Source organism: Pantherophis guttatus, chromosome 2 (genome assembly GCF_059756535.1).
Source record: "Pantherophis guttatus breed Tessera chromosome 2, ASM5975653v1, whole genome shotgun sequence".
In the NCBI taxonomy this organism is placed as follows: Eukaryota; Metazoa; Chordata; class Lepidosauria; order Squamata; family Colubridae; genus Pantherophis; species Pantherophis guttatus.
The window spans coordinates 184,406,488-184,422,237 of record NC_142064.1 but is presented as its reverse complement, the minus strand read 5'-3'; the positions used below and the strand labels follow the sequence as shown (position 1 = coordinate 184,422,237).

Sequence of the window (15,750 nt, the reverse complement as noted above, 5' to 3'; positions counted from 1 at the left end):
GAGTGTGCAGCAATCTGGATTCAACAGGCAAAGAATGAGTTGGAGAATGCATGGAGATGTGTGGGCACCAGCCTTCAACATCTTAAAATAGCTGTATCTTTTCTTGGGCTTGGAAGGCTACCTTCTGCAACTGTTGTGTAATCCTCCCAAAAGACAAGTTTAGTTTAAAATCTGCCCCTAAAGTGGGTCTTCCAACAGGGCACTCATTGGTGATGTAACTAAATCTATCCCAACAATAAAATATCTTACACCAATTTTCTCTCTTAATATTCAGAATCAATTTAATGATACTCTTCCACCAAAATTCCCATTCCCGCATACATATTTCTATAGCCAATAAATTATGCAGTCTTTGATATGTTTAATTCCTAAGTCATATTTCACCAGCAGTTCATAATGAAGGCCCAGCAGATGTTTCAATTAGTGTATTATTTTCAAATTCCGTCAAATCTCTTAAGTATTTTTATTTCTACAATTTTTTTGAAGAACACCTGGAAGTCCTACCTCTTCTATAGAGCTACCCAGGCTGTAAGGATGATACAGTTCCCTCTGAAATCTATACTGGACAAGGATGATAGAACCTTCTTGCTCTGAATTTTTTACAGGAGCTTAACCAATGACTTTATTAAAATATTTTCTGAGTTCACTTGGAAATCAAAGCAAACTATAAAAAGGATGAAAAACAAAAAGGTATAATCAGTCTCTAGCAAAATCTGAAAATCACAGAAGTCTGCAACTTCAGTTTAACCTTGATGATAGAGTCTCATCCTTTCTATTAGGCAGCAAGCCCAGAAGAATAAAAAAATATATCCATAAAATTGGTTCTTTTCCCCTTTTCTGTCATACAATTACATCATCCCAGAGGGAAATATGTTCAAGTAATAGGAGAGGTATTCAAAGAAACCAACCCATTTTTGGACTGAAAACTTTTGCAATGAAACAATGAATACATACAGCAAAAGTCAAAAGTTTCCTTGTTCCTCCATGGTTGTAAAAAAAAAGGGGGGGGTAAACTAATAGACAATCAACTCATCAGTATTCTACCCATAATTGTCCTTATCTGAATACTTTTTTTTGGTTAGCTTTATTTAATTGATTAACAAAATAGAGAAAATCAATAGGAATTTTTAAAAATGAAAACAAAACCTATTTTTGAGGTTTACCAGAGGTCAGTAAAATCTCTTACATTTGTTTTAATTCTGATTTTATTTTGGCAGGGTCTAAGTGGTAACCAGGTATCATATATTTTATTTTATTTATTTTTATTTATTTATTTGTCAAGCATATATAAGATAACAGGTAAAAGTATAAATATAATTTGAATACATGAGAAGAGTAAGAGTAAAAAGGAATATTATATAAATAACTCAAGGAGCAAACATATGCAACATACCTTCTTGATCCTATTTTCCCCACAACAACAACCCTGTAAAATGGGTTGGGCTGAGAACAAGTGACTGGCTCAAAGACAACCAGCTGGTTTTCATGGTTAAAGCAGGACTTAAACTCACAGTCTCCTGCTTTCTAGCCTGGTGCCTTACTCACTAGAGCAGTGATGGCTAACCTTTTCCAGACCAAGTGCCCAAAGCGTGTGTGTGCGTGCACGAATGCACGTGTGCGTTCCCAAACCACCAAAATGTAATGCATGTACGGGCCCTGTGCATATCCCCCATCCCCATGCATGTGTGCGCCCTCCGCCCATGCGCATGCCCCCCACATACATGCCCCGCCCCCGTGCATGCACGGCAGAGACTGAAAGACCAGCTGGCCGGCAGGAGCCACGCACGCATGCGCAGCGGAGCTGAACTGGGGTGACAGCTCACGTGCCCACAGAGAGGGCTCTGCATGCCACCTCTGGCACGCATGCCATAGGTTCGCCATCACAGCACTAGACCAAACTGATTCTCTCATGTTACCTGAGAGTCTTTCTGGCCTTTGTCCTCTGACAATGTGAAAAAGATATTTTCTAGATTCTAGAAGAACCACTTCTGCCTGCGGAATATATCCTTGCTCCCCTAGCTCCTTTGAATATCAGAAAGGAGGGCAGTTGTTAATGCCTCATTGCAAGAGGGACATTGTCCATGATCCTTAAGGAAACTGTGGTGTAACCCCCTCCTTAAGATGTCTTGTTTGAACTCGGAGGTATTAGATAACTAACATTCAATCTCCATTCTTTTATTTCTAGGAATTCGCTAGGGAGCATCCAAGAAAATGGACTAAATAGATCTTCCCCAGTCAAGATTCAGGTCTGTGTATGGGAAAGAGATGGTATTTGTTTGGGATTGCTACTGTGGGAGTGGATGAGCTGGAATCCTTTTAAACCCCTTGTCTTCTGTATCATCAACAAGATATCTTCAGGAAAGGAGATTGGAGATTGAAAGCATTTTCTGAGGTGATTATACTCCTTCTTCAGATGAGTTTCAGTCACTTGTGGGAAAGGAAGAGGAGTTGGCCCTTATGGGGAAGATCAGTCCACTCCCCCCACTATTTAAGGACTACATAAACCAGTGGGAAAGATCATCTGGCAGTTTTGGGCTTGGCATGATCAGTACAGAAAAAATACCCAACTCATATTATCACCCCAGGCTACTCTAGTGATATTATTTATTTACTGCATGTATATGGCCACCCAATTTAGGCAATGTGATATGGGTGGCCATATAAATGCTTTCTCAAGGAAACTCCTGCTGGAACTGCAGGCAGCAGGAGGGAGCAGGGGCCCTTGACCCAGCTTCTGCGGGTGCACCAGCTGCAATCCTATTGAGAGAAGAGGACCTTGCCACAGTAACTCATGCCCTCATCACCATCTCTTTGGACAATTGTTAACATGCTCCCAGGGTGGATAAAAATCAATCGTTTTTTTAAAAAAAATAAAAAAAATCAGATATTTTTAATTTAAATTGGATTTTTTTGATTTTTTTTTAATTTATTTTAATAAAAAACTTTTGGGATAAAAATCTATCGTAAGATAGTTTTCTATTTAAGATACATAAATAATTTAGTTTATTCAGCATGAAATGGAGCTTAGTTATGTAGCATGAGGCTGTATATTCTGCAACACTGGGACTATCGGTGAGTCAACAGTGGGTCAAAGTAGCAGAGACGACAGTTGCTCTTTAAAAATTATGATTTAAATCGAGTTGATTTAAATCAAGCCTTTTTACTAGTGATTTAAATCATGATTTAAATTGTGATTTAAATCAACTCGATTTAAATCAAATCCACCCTGCATGCTCCACATGGGGCTGTCTTTAAAAGCCACTTGAAAATTCAGCCAGTAAATGCACAGAGCCAAGTAGTTCACTGGCTACAATAGTTTCCACATGCAATTTAAAGTATTGATCTTGGACTATTGACCACTGACAGTCCTTAGGGATTGAGATAGAGTATAAATAGAAAAATAAACAGGAACAGGAAAATATATATGTATACAAAGTTCTATAGTTTCTTCAGTAAAAGACTATACTTCATTGTAATTGTCTATACATAATGTATGTCTGCAAGCAATTAATTCACAAGTTGCATCTCAAATCCACACAGTAATAGGGTTCATAAATCTTTCCTCTCTTAAAAGACTTCTGCCTGATATGCCACATAGCATGGGAGGATCTAAATAAAAATATTAAAACACTAGTCTGTCAGCAATAAGAAAAGTCTCAACTTACCGATATATCTCGAATTCAAGAGAAACACACAGCATAAATGCATTTCATAACAAAACACAAATAAAGCCACTCTTCTCGGCCTACAGTTCTATTATTTCCTGAATTGCAAAAACAAGAGCAGAGGAAGGACAGACACTGGGCTTATGCTGGAAATAAGATGTTACTATAGAATTGCTTGAAAGCAGCAAGCATCAGAGAAAGGAAGTCCCTTCAACCTGAATAACACTCAGACATTTTTTTACAAAAGTAATAGTTTACTGAACATAAAAGTGTGGATAGACAGAAAATATTCACATTTACCCTCTTTCCCCCAAAATAAGATATCCCCTGATAATAAGCCCAATCAGGTTTTTGAGCACATGGCAATAAGGCCAAGCACTTATTTCAGGGTTCAAAAAAATATAAGACAGGGTCTTATTTTCGAGGAAACACGGTATTAATTGTTCACATATAGAACTCTACTAATGGATCAAGCACCCTCTGGGGAGAGGGAGAAACTATATCTCAATACTCCTTTCAGTTCTGTACAATCTCTATAAATCTGCTAAACAACGCTGGGAAACCATCTCCATGGTATAAGAAACAGCACTGGGAGAACTCTCTATTCTGCCATCACAAATTACTTACTGGACTGCAGGAACACTTTTGTTTGTAAAATGGCAACTTAATAAGGTAAAGGAGGTTCCCCTCAGACATATATGCTAGTCGTTCCCAACTCTAGGGGGTGGTGCTCATCTCCGTTTCAAAGCTGAAGAGCCAGCACTGTCCGAAGACGTCTCTGTGGTCATGTGGCCAGCATGACTAAATGCCAAAGGTGTACGGAATGCTGTTACCTTTCCACCAAAGGTGGTCCCTATTTTTTTATTTACATTTTTATGTGCTTTTGAACTGCTAGGTTGGCAGAAGCTGGGACAAGTAACGGGAACTTACCCTGTTACGCGGCATTAGGGATTCGAACCGCTGAATTGCCGACCTTTCGATCGACAAGCTCAGTGTCTTAGCCACTGAGCCACTATGTATTTTATTTTAAATAAATATTTTAAATATTTTAGCTAATAAATTATCTTTTATATCATATAGATAGTGTTAACCAATTCAGATTTTCCCTATTATTTGAGTTTTAAATAGAAAAGGAAGATCACCCTATGTGTTCTTCAGTTTGAGGTGATTAAAAACTCAACTTACATATATTTATATTGCAACAAGATTTATTTTAAATCCAATATAAGAGACTAATTTTAAATCACTGCTCATATTCCAATGTAAAAATTATAAATTGTTTTTAAAATATTTTACATCTGTTCCATTTCAAAAGTAGTAATAACAATCCACCCAGTTTCATCCCATAAAATTGGCCTTACATAATGTAGTATAACATTATATTATATAACATTATAACACCCTTAGCTTTCATTCTTTAATTTTGTTTGTGACTACTGGAAATGTTGCATGTTAATACAGGTAATTATAATTTAGTAACAGCCTCATTTAGCAACTGCTCACAGTTACAATGGTGATGAAAAAGTAATGTTGACAACTGATCCTTGCATTTGTGACCTTTGCAGGTCTGAAAAGCAAAAGAAGGTTGAAGTAAGCACTCAGACATTTTTTCAATTAGCAACTACTTAGTTTAACAACCAATTTTCTAATCCCAATTGTGGTTGGTAAATGAGGACTATCTCTAATGATTTAGGTGGCTAAGTGTTTTCTACAGTTTGACTTGTCTTTTACTGAAAAGCCGATCAATCCATCTATTTAAGAATCACTCTAATAATTCTGATATATTCATATGTAGTCCCGAAATATCTGATGTATCATCACAATCCCATAATGTATTTGACAAAGTAGGTCTATGAGAATTGTTGAAACAGTCTAATTGCTAAGTGATGTGCTGCAAAGATGTCTTGAATAACATGTTAATTAACAATGCATCATTTATATTTTTGTCTATCTTTTTAGTATCTCTCTATGCATCTCTTTATGCATTCAGAACTGTTTGACAATTGATCATAAAACAGAACAGAGGGCAAACGTCAATACAGGATAAAAAAAAATTAAGAGATTTTTCCACCTATTAGACACCTAAAACCTAAGATTATTAAAAGACAACGTGTTTCATGAATAAATGCAAGTGCCAATATTCTATTTGTATAATATACAAACCAGTAATTTCACTCACATCCTTTCCAATAATAACTTGATTTACAGGATGTTAGCAAAACCATATCCTGGAAACAATGACATAGTTTAAAAGTCCTGAAGGAAGAGTTTAACATTGGATAATAAAATTACTGCCAGGCTCCAACCTTATTTATATTTAGCAGGAGTCAGGTTATCTTGGTTCATAGGACAGATATCAAATAAGGGGAAGAAGCAATGGGATACAGAAAATTTAACTGAAGAGATCACCAACATTCTTCTTGTAAAAAGCATGTAAAAACATGGCATATCAGAATGCACAAAACAAAATATTCATGCTTTACTTGCACTTCTACACAGTGTCACAAAGAAAACTGTACAATGTATAATTCTGGTGTTTTTAGGTATGAGCACATCACAGTAACTGAATATCTTTCCCAACGGCTTCACTGCTACTCTATCTACCAAATGCTAATCTGCAGTCTATTTCTTAATTGCTAGTTCCTTTATTGTTTTAGTCAATTTACCACTTCAATGTCTTCATTGCCAACTGTAAGATACAGGTCACTGTACCTATTGTTACTGGTTTGTTTTAATTTATATTTAATATTATTCTATGTTGGTTCTCTCCTTGATTAGTTTCAATCCATTGCTTCTTGTTCTGACTTTAGAAACTAATCAAAGAGAGAACCACCCTAGAACTAAGGAGAAATTTCCTGACAGTTAGAACAACCTGCCTTCAGAAGTTGTGGGTGCTCAAATACTGGAGGTCTTAAAAAGAGATTGGACAACCATTTGTCTGAAATAGTATAGGGTTTCCTACTTGAGCAGGGGATTGGATTAGAAGACCTTCAAAGTCCCTTCCAACTCTATTATTCTGATATTCTATACTGTTATTCTGTTAATATTAGCCCGTTTCCTTTACCATGATGCCTGATCATTCAGGCTGTGGTTTCATATTCTGCATACAAGTTTCACCTGAAGACACTGTGATGTTCTGGGATTCCCATTTTTTTTTTCAAAACGTCACAAAGTTGACACAATCAAAGGCCTTTCTATACGCAAAATGACTTCTTTTTTATATTCTTCAATTTTCTTAATTAACCAGTATGCCTCAGCAATGATTTCTTGTTGTTCGTTCTTTTCTAAAACTAGCTTGAATATCTGGCATCTCCCTTTCCATGTGGAGTTTAAAGCCACACTGGATGATCCTAAACATGTGAAATTAACAATATTTTATGATAGTTTGACATTGGTATTATTCTGACTTCTTTGAACGTGTTGACCATTATGACACTCTGGATATGCTGGCATTGTTTGATTGGATACTTGACTCTTAAACACTTTTGCTTCTTTTAACACACATTCCACCCGCTTCCGTCCCCGCTTACTATCCACTATCATGCCAATATTTATATATCTTAATATTTCTCTTTATAGAAAATCTTTCCTCCTCATTTTTAGTAATCTTTCTCTTAAAGCATTACTTTTCATTCATGGCATTTTTCAATCGGCATCCCATTAAGTATCTTTTTCAAATTTTTCATTGCTCTAATTCCATACTTCTGTGGCATTCTGTAACATAATTCTTTTCACTCTGTTCCAAGCAGCTTTCATTTTTCCCACAGGATTTGTAACTTCTCTTCCTTTCTTTCTTCTTTGATTTTCCTTTCTTCCATTCCATTTTTATTTCAAAATGACAGTACTAAAGAAATGTTCTATCCCACATTTAGAGCTCTCATTACTATCATATCCTTTACTAATTTTCTCAATCTTTCAGTATGAACAATATTCATTACATATTTGAGTTATTCCTTTTTTTGGGTCTACATAGGAATGGACATGCTTAATTAACATATTCAAAAAAACCAGAACTTTTTCTCAGCAGGTAATCAATGACCATTTTTTCATAAGTCTCTGAATGGATATATCATATTTATAGACTTTTTTAGTCTGTTCTCACATCCAGTTTCCCACAATTTTGTCCACAACTTACTCCTTGTTTTTCCATTATTAAGTTTCACTGGAATACAATATGGCACTGTCACCCACAACTGGATTTTGACTTTCATGTGTATCTACAATTCATACTTTCTGACATCCATTTAAGTCCATTGATACACTTAATAGTTTAATTTTCCTGCATACATTCATCATCCTGATTCTGTGACTCTACTCTCCTGGGGTTTAAAACCTGGTGCTGTTACCAGGCCTGGGGTTAATGAGTTTATTGAGACTCCTCAATAAATGTGAGTTTATTGACTCCTATCATATCTGTATGGTTTGAGATATTGTTTTGTTTGTTTTATACTAGGCTGCCTCTGTATGTGTCATTTTTGTTTCTGGATTTTGTAAACTTCATAGAGTCTAACAGAGTAGACAGCTGTAACAGATTTAACACATTCAATTAATCAAGTCATCTTCATTAATATCTATTTCCCTTTAGTTTCAGAAATATACAATGTACAGTGCCTACTTTCCTTTCAATTTGTTAATTCATGTTCTTTAAATTTACTCCTGTTACAAGTTACCATTTTCCATATGCAGAGGTCATTTATACATATTGACCTCTCCTACCCATTATTGCTTTGATCAACTATGGCCTTTATACACTGGGGTTTTTTTATCAGTAAGATAGTGAAACTGGACTTTAGATTACTAACCTTAATTGAAATAGTACCATGTGAAGCATTCTCTGCAGATGATAAGGATCGTATTGGATGTTTTGGCCAGTATGTTACAATGACCAATGCCTCATTTACTCAGGTTATCTTATGCAATCTAGAATCTTGAAACTTCTTGTAGATAGAAATTGCTATCTACATTTGGAAGTATACAAAGTGTACTGACACATATTCAGACTATGCCATCAAGTGTTTTATTAATAACTGGAAGTAGACAAGGTTTTATTTTTCCATTTGGGATAAAGTAACTGCAGGCCAATAACATTATCAATGAAGAACTTAAAATTCATGTTCAGACATTGCTAGAATTCCAGGATTTTATTCTAATGATGTTTGCAATATTGGCTTATGTCTCTATCAATAAAATAAATAAAGGGTGTGTAAGAGAACTGAGGCTAAGTCTTTGTAATTAGTCCATGCTTAGAGTTTGTATTACTTCTGGTATATGTAGCCACAAATATATGTGTAGTTTATATTTACTTTAATTAAATGTTTTATATAAATATAAACTTAATAAATATTTTAAAGTTCAACACTGTTTAAATTTGTAAGCAATTTCTGATCCTGACTTGGCAGATAAGGTAGTTACTTGGTGTGCCATTTGGCATTATTCCCTCATTCCCACATGTCCTCAATACACTGCTCTGCATCTTAAGTCCTTTTAAAGCACAACTAGGTAAAGATTATATCTGGACTATTAATTATTGTTATATAGATTTAAGGACATCCAGTTCCACTTGTGCATTCTTTGTCTTGTGGAAAATAAGATTGATTTTTTTTTTTGGAGGGGGAACAAGAATATTAAAAATTCACTGTTTTACTACTGATTTTAAAAAGTTGATTTTAAAAGAAAGAGATGCTAATTCTTATCATTCTAGGTTACAAAAAGGATCAGTGATACAGTATGCTCTGTAGTAATTTAAGACATTGCTTCCAAATAATCCACATGAAGAAGCACATTTCTCATTATATTGCAAAAAGTTATACTAATTAATGATGGAAGGTTTTTTTTTCCTCCCTAAGACTGTGGGTTTCAATTGTTTTTCTTCTATTGCTGAAAACAACATTCAAGTGTAGTGAGAATATAGATTAACCCACCTGCAGGAAATGGAGTGGGTTTAGATTAAGCAGTTACACCCTTGGAATGACTAATTTTGAGTTTGTTACTGCTGATGGGAGTTTTCAAACAGCACATGAAAATATTTCATATTCTTAAATACTATTGAATACTATGAACAACACCCTGGAAAACAGATGGCTTTAATGTTTGTTGATGCCCAAAAGGCATTCGACAATTTAAATTGGACCTTCATGATAAATCAAATAGATCTAATGGGATTTGGGACTAACTTTAGGAGGATGATAGAGAATATCTATCATAATCAGAGGGCAAACATACTAGTGAATGGAGACAGAACTCGGACATTTCAGATTCAAAGAGGAGTCAGGCAGGGATGTCCCTTATCCCCCTTACTTTACATTCTAGCACTAGAGGTCCTACTTAGAAAGATTAGAGCAAATGAAGATATCAAAGGCTTAAAGATTAGGAAGGAAACATTTAAAACCCAGGCTTTTGCGGACGATGTCGCCTTTATAATTGAAGACCCATTAGACACCGGCTCAAAATTAATGCAGGAAGTCCAGAACTATGGAGAAGTCGCGGGCCTTAAACTTAATAAGAACAAAACTAAAATAATCGTGAAAAATATGACAAACCTACAAATGAAAGAATTAGAAGATCTATTAGGCCTCCAGGTAGTTAAGAAAATAAAATATTTGGGAATATGGATTACCGCAAGACTATCTTCATTAAAAGATGATAATTATATTCCCCTATTGCAGAAAATCAATCAAGACCTTGATAGGTGGAGGAGACTTAAATTGTCCCTGACTGGGAAAATTGCGGCGATCAAAATGAATATTTTACCGAAATTTCTATTCTTATTTCAAAATATACCGGTATCACTGGATAAAAAATTCTTTCTGGATTTGAATAAATATATCAGGAATTTCTTGTGGGAGGGTAAGAAATCAAGGATCTCTCTTAAGACACTTCAAGGGAAAAGAAATTTGGGAGGGTTTGGGCTCCCTGATTGGGAATTATACCAAAAGGCGGCAAAAATAATTTGGATAAAGGAGTGGATTAAATTACAAGAAGGGAGAACTCTGACACTAGAAGGACATGACCTCCATGAAGGATGGCATGCTTACCTCTGGGATATAAAGGATAGGAGGAAAACGTATTTTCATAAACATAAAATAAGAGAGACATTGATTTGTACGTGGCTGGAAATTAGACAGAAGATATATGCCAAGGTTCCTAGCTGGTTGTCGATTATGGAAGCTCTAGTGGTCCCAAATAGGAGAAGAAACTATAAACTGGGCACATATAAGGATATCTTGGACGAAGAAGGGAAGCTCAAACCTTTGGAAGCATTGAGGGACCAGGGGTTCAATCTGGATTGGTGGAACTATCTCCAAATTAAGTCTAGATTTCAAGAAGATAGAGATAGAAGGGGTATTGAAATGAAATATGGATATTTTGACAAAATTATTTGGGGTCCAGATAAGAAAATGCTATCCAAAATTTATAACTTTATATTAGATGAGGATAGAGCGGAGACGATAGCTAAAAAACAGTTAAGCATTTGGGAGAAAAACTTAGGATATGCCCTTAATTTCAATGACTGGGAGACAGCTTGGAATAGGAATCTCAAAATAACAAAATCGGCAACATTCAGGGAAAATCACTACAAAATGTTGCATAGGTGGTATCTAGCCCCGGACAGGCTGGCTAAAATATTCCCAAACTCTTCTGCTTTATGCTGGAAATGTGGAAAAACGGTCGGCACCTTTTATCATCTTTGGTGGACTTGTCCTGAGACCAAAAAGTTTTGGTTAAAGATCCAACTCTGGCTCTCTGAAATAATGGGACAGGAGATAGTCCTGGCCCCGGAATTCTTTCTCTTAGGTATGACGGAAGATGGTCTCAACAATAATAAAACCCATTTGGCAATTCAAATTATTACTGCGGCTAGAATAGCCTTTGCGAAACTTTGGAAATCTAAATCTACCCCCTCTGAGGAAACATTAATAAATAAAATCCTAGAGTGCGCAGAGATGGCTAAACTGACAAACGAGCTAAAAAATGAAGAAAATTCTAAGCACTATGAAGTATGGGGAATTTGGTATAACTGGTTAAAGAATAGGATAAAAGTATGATAATAGGCTATAGTTGCTTAAACACCAGAAATGGACTTAATTGTATAGAAATGTAGAGAATTATATAGTATTGTATAATATAATGTATAGTGATAGTTATGGATGGAATCCATCCAATATTTGACTTATGAAATGTGTAAACACCGTACCCCGGATCAAGATTGAGATTGTATTTTGTCTTTTTAAATACTAGAAAACTCAATAAAGTATATAAAAAAAAAAAAAGAAAGAAAAGAAAATATTTCATATTGGGCAGTTCATGAAAAGAATGTAGCAAAAAAGAAATAGCCTATCCATTAGTAGCAGCTACCGTAATTTTACATAATAAACTGTTTCTATAAAACAGAAATCTGTCAGCAATATCCCAGATGCTGTCACTGGCTTCTTCAGGTATGCTTTGACAATATTGTCTAAAGTTCTGAAAAGTCACTTGCTGAGTGGACTGGCAAACTACGTATTAGGCGATTTCTTTTATTCCTAGATAACATAGTACACTTATCACATAAATTATCACAGTTAACCTTAATTTAATGGCCTAACTTGGAAGAGGGAACATCCTTTTCTTTTTTCATAAAATCTGTTTCATAAAATCTGTTTCATAAAATCATGTTATCAAATGATATACACCATTTGCATATGATACCATTATGCAAATTATATGTACCATGGCAAATATTTGGTCTATGGAAAATAAAGCTCATTATATCAAAGTCCACTAAATCAAGGTTTCACTATATTCATTATACCAGTGAATTTAGATGAAACCGTATATTTTCTTGTTTGTCATTTGAGTTCCCCAAGAAAGAGGAAATTCAAATGACAGTGATTGATTATAAAGCAGAATTAGAGGTCTAATCTATAAAATGGTATCAAAATTAAATTAAAAATAAATCTATAGGAAGCTATATCTGCAATCTTTGAAAGTACAGTATTACGTACTTTCAAATTAACAGTCTATTTAAACAGCATAAAAGTATTGTGGCTTATCATTATCTTTTTCAATCGGGGCAAAATTTCAGAGCTCTAAAAGATATACCATTTCCTTCTCAACCAACTTTGCATAAATATTTATACTAAATATCATAAGATCTGTTAGGCCCTTAAGGCATGTAATGTACTTTGACAGCTTCCCAATAAATTTTATTACTTGGATTCAAAGAGTCAAATATCTTATACCGTATTTCTCTATCAAATTACAAGTACATCAACTACCATTGTCATATCCTTTCATTAATTATTTGTCTTGTGAGTGTTTCCTCACTTCATTTTATTTCAGGAGGCACAAATTATTTAAGAAAACCCTCTGATTTCCTTTTCCCACACACCCAGGGAAGAGTAACATAAGATTATATAATAATAGGTTTAGAACTATGGTTAAATTCTACACACCTTTTATGCCACCATTCTGTGTCCACCACACCCTCCCTCCTTTCAAACTTGCTATTTCTGAGTTTGGTTATGTCATACCTCACAATATTAGACGCACCTATTATTACATAATAAAAACACATTTCTTTCTAGAAGGGCAATTTCAGAAGTTTTTCCCCCTTCAGGATGAAATGAACATACAGTAAATGAAATGACATACAATACTATGGGAAATACACTATCATAATAAAAGGACAACTGAGGCTTCAGGTTTGATTGTGGAACATTTTGACTCACAGAGAGAAGCAATCAGAAGCTGCTCTCCAAAAAGAGACTTCTATTAGAACATCTGGGAACCTCAGTGATTCAGCTCACTTTCCTACAATAAACAGAATATTTCAGATTTCTACCACCTACCAGGGAATAAATTGTTATTTATTGTAATAAGCTGTACTCTTGTATATTTGCAATACAATAATATTTTTAATTGATCTCTCTGAGAATCTTTTATGACTGTATCGTTGATCAAATTGTAACAATCAAATAAATTGGCCACAGTAGGACAATTTTTTTAAAAAAGCGTAAGAATCACAGCACAATAAAAAAAAGAGTGTGATAAAAATCGAATAATAATGGTAAGACAAGCAAAATGGGGGAGGCAGGAATGAAGGACATAGAATCAGAAGAAAATGAAAAATAGCAGCAAAAGGAAATTGGGGGGGAAAGTGCTAAAGTAACTCTTAATCAGTACACCATGTTAGCTTTCCAGTTTATTTATCAGGGCTTAGCACGGCATACAAATGCATCCTGTTGTGTCTTGGATTTATGAGTTTTTTTGCTCATTCAGCTTTCCCTTTCAACCCATATCTATATCGTTCTAGATGCAAGCTTATACAGATTTACCCAATTAAAATGATTTCTGGCCAGAAATGCATAGAAATAAGACACTTGATAGTCAATATAACACATCCTTCAAAATCCTAAATACAGGTAGTTCTCAACGTACAACAATAACTGACCCAAAATTTATGTTGCTAAGTGAGAAATACGTTTAGTGAGTTTTGCCCCATTTTATGACTTTCCTTGCCACATTTGTTAAGTGAATCACTGCCGCTGTTAAATTAATAACCCAGTTGTTAAGTGAATCTGGCTTTCCCATTGACTTTGCTTGTCAGAAGGTCGCAAAAGGGGAATCATATGACTCTGGGACACTGCAATTGTCATAAACGTAAGTTGTCGAGCATCCAAATGTAAATCACGGGATCACGGGGATGCTGCAATGATCACAAATGTGAAAAATGGTCCTAAGTCAGTTTTTTCAGTGCCATTGTTAATTTTGAACGGTCACTAAGCGAACTGATGTAAATCGGGGACTACCTGTAGCCAAACCTTTGAATAAAACTCAAAGAGTAGAGACTCAGAAACAAAAGGGCCATTTCTAATACTTCTAGTCATGGCCAGGTTTTCCTTCAGGTTGGCAATCGCGCTGGAAATCCCAGGTTTCTTTCTTCAAGCCAGATCCACACCTGGATCCACGTGCCGCTTACTCCCACTTCATCATCATATTTGCGGGTGGAAAGTAAACCACGGGGCTAAAAGGTCAGCTAGCTAGCCACCCACGCGACGTGCCTCTTTTCTTCCCATCGGCACCGCTCGATCCTACCAACCCCATCAATTTACTAGGCTTGATCAACACCCGCTTCCTCTTACGTCCTCACTGTGCAGAGAAGCACGCTTCCATCCCAGGCATCGGGGCTACCCACCACTGGGAAAGGTCACCGTTTTTGATCCCAGCATCCAAGGGGCGTGATGGGAGGAGAGTCTCCCAGACGCTGCCCGGGTGCCGGGAAGCCTTTCATTCATTTGGGTCTCGCTCACACACACCCCTTTCCGGGGGTCGCCGCACTCACCTCCTGAAATCAAAGGGCATGTTGGTGGCAGACGCAACGCAACGTCCCCGCCCCCCTTCTGCCCAAAATCTCGGCTTCAGTCGTGCCGGCTCCTAGGGCAGGAAGTGACGGACCCAGCTCGCCCAAGTCGGAGGATGCGCTGCACAAACTCATTGGACGGCGGACCCGCGCACCGCGACGCTTCCGCCGCCGCGTTAAAGGAGACCGGCGAGGGGCGCGGGGGAAGAGGGAGGGATGGGTGCCTTTGCAAGGGACTCAGCGGAGAAGTTGCAGAGCTGTTCAAGGGGCATTTGTCTCCATAATATGTTGGAACGCTTGGAGGGGGTGTGTGTGAAAGACGGGGGTCGGGAAATTAAACTTTAAAAGGGGAGTTTTAAGAATATAATTTAAAAGATAGGCGGGGAGTGACTTTCGAAATAAACTTTCGGAGTTGTGAAAAGGATACAAGCGACTTTATTTATTTATCCTCATTCTCCAGAGAAGGGCGGCATATAAATCGAACCAATAAATAAATCTATCTATATCTATTGATCGATCAACAAATACAAAGAAAGAAGTAACAGTATAGACATAGACAAGGATACATGAAAAAAATTGGCACAAATAAAAGGATATAAATAGGCAAAACATAGCCATAAACACATAGAATTACATATAAATGGGGACAATAGGATAGAGACAATAGGCACACTGGTGCACTTATGCACGCCCCCTTAGAGACCTCTTAAGAAACATGAAAGGTCCACTGTAGACAGTTTAAGG

The 15,750-nt window shown here is 36.3% G+C and overlaps 1 protein-coding gene across 3 annotated transcripts in view; it reads right to left on the bottom strand.

Moving 5' to 3' along the window:
- ERGIC1 (endoplasmic reticulum-golgi intermediate compartment 1) overlaps nt 1-15,228 on the bottom strand; it is an 80,675-nt gene extending 65,447 nt beyond the window's left edge. The window contains exon 1 of one of the 3 annotated variants that reach the window (XM_034405505.3): nt 14,989-15,228. In XM_034405505.3, the coding sequence (XP_034261396.1) occupies nt 14,989-15,008 (20 nt within the window). In that variant the 5' untranslated portion in view covers nt 15,009-15,228. Of the gene's footprint in view, nt 1-13,099; nt 13,237-14,796; nt 14,844-14,988 lie in introns of those variants that run through there. The other 2 variants (XM_087887413.1, XM_087887412.1) reach the window with 2 other exon arrangements.
- Between the last annotated feature and the right edge of the window lie 522 nt (nt 15,229-15,750).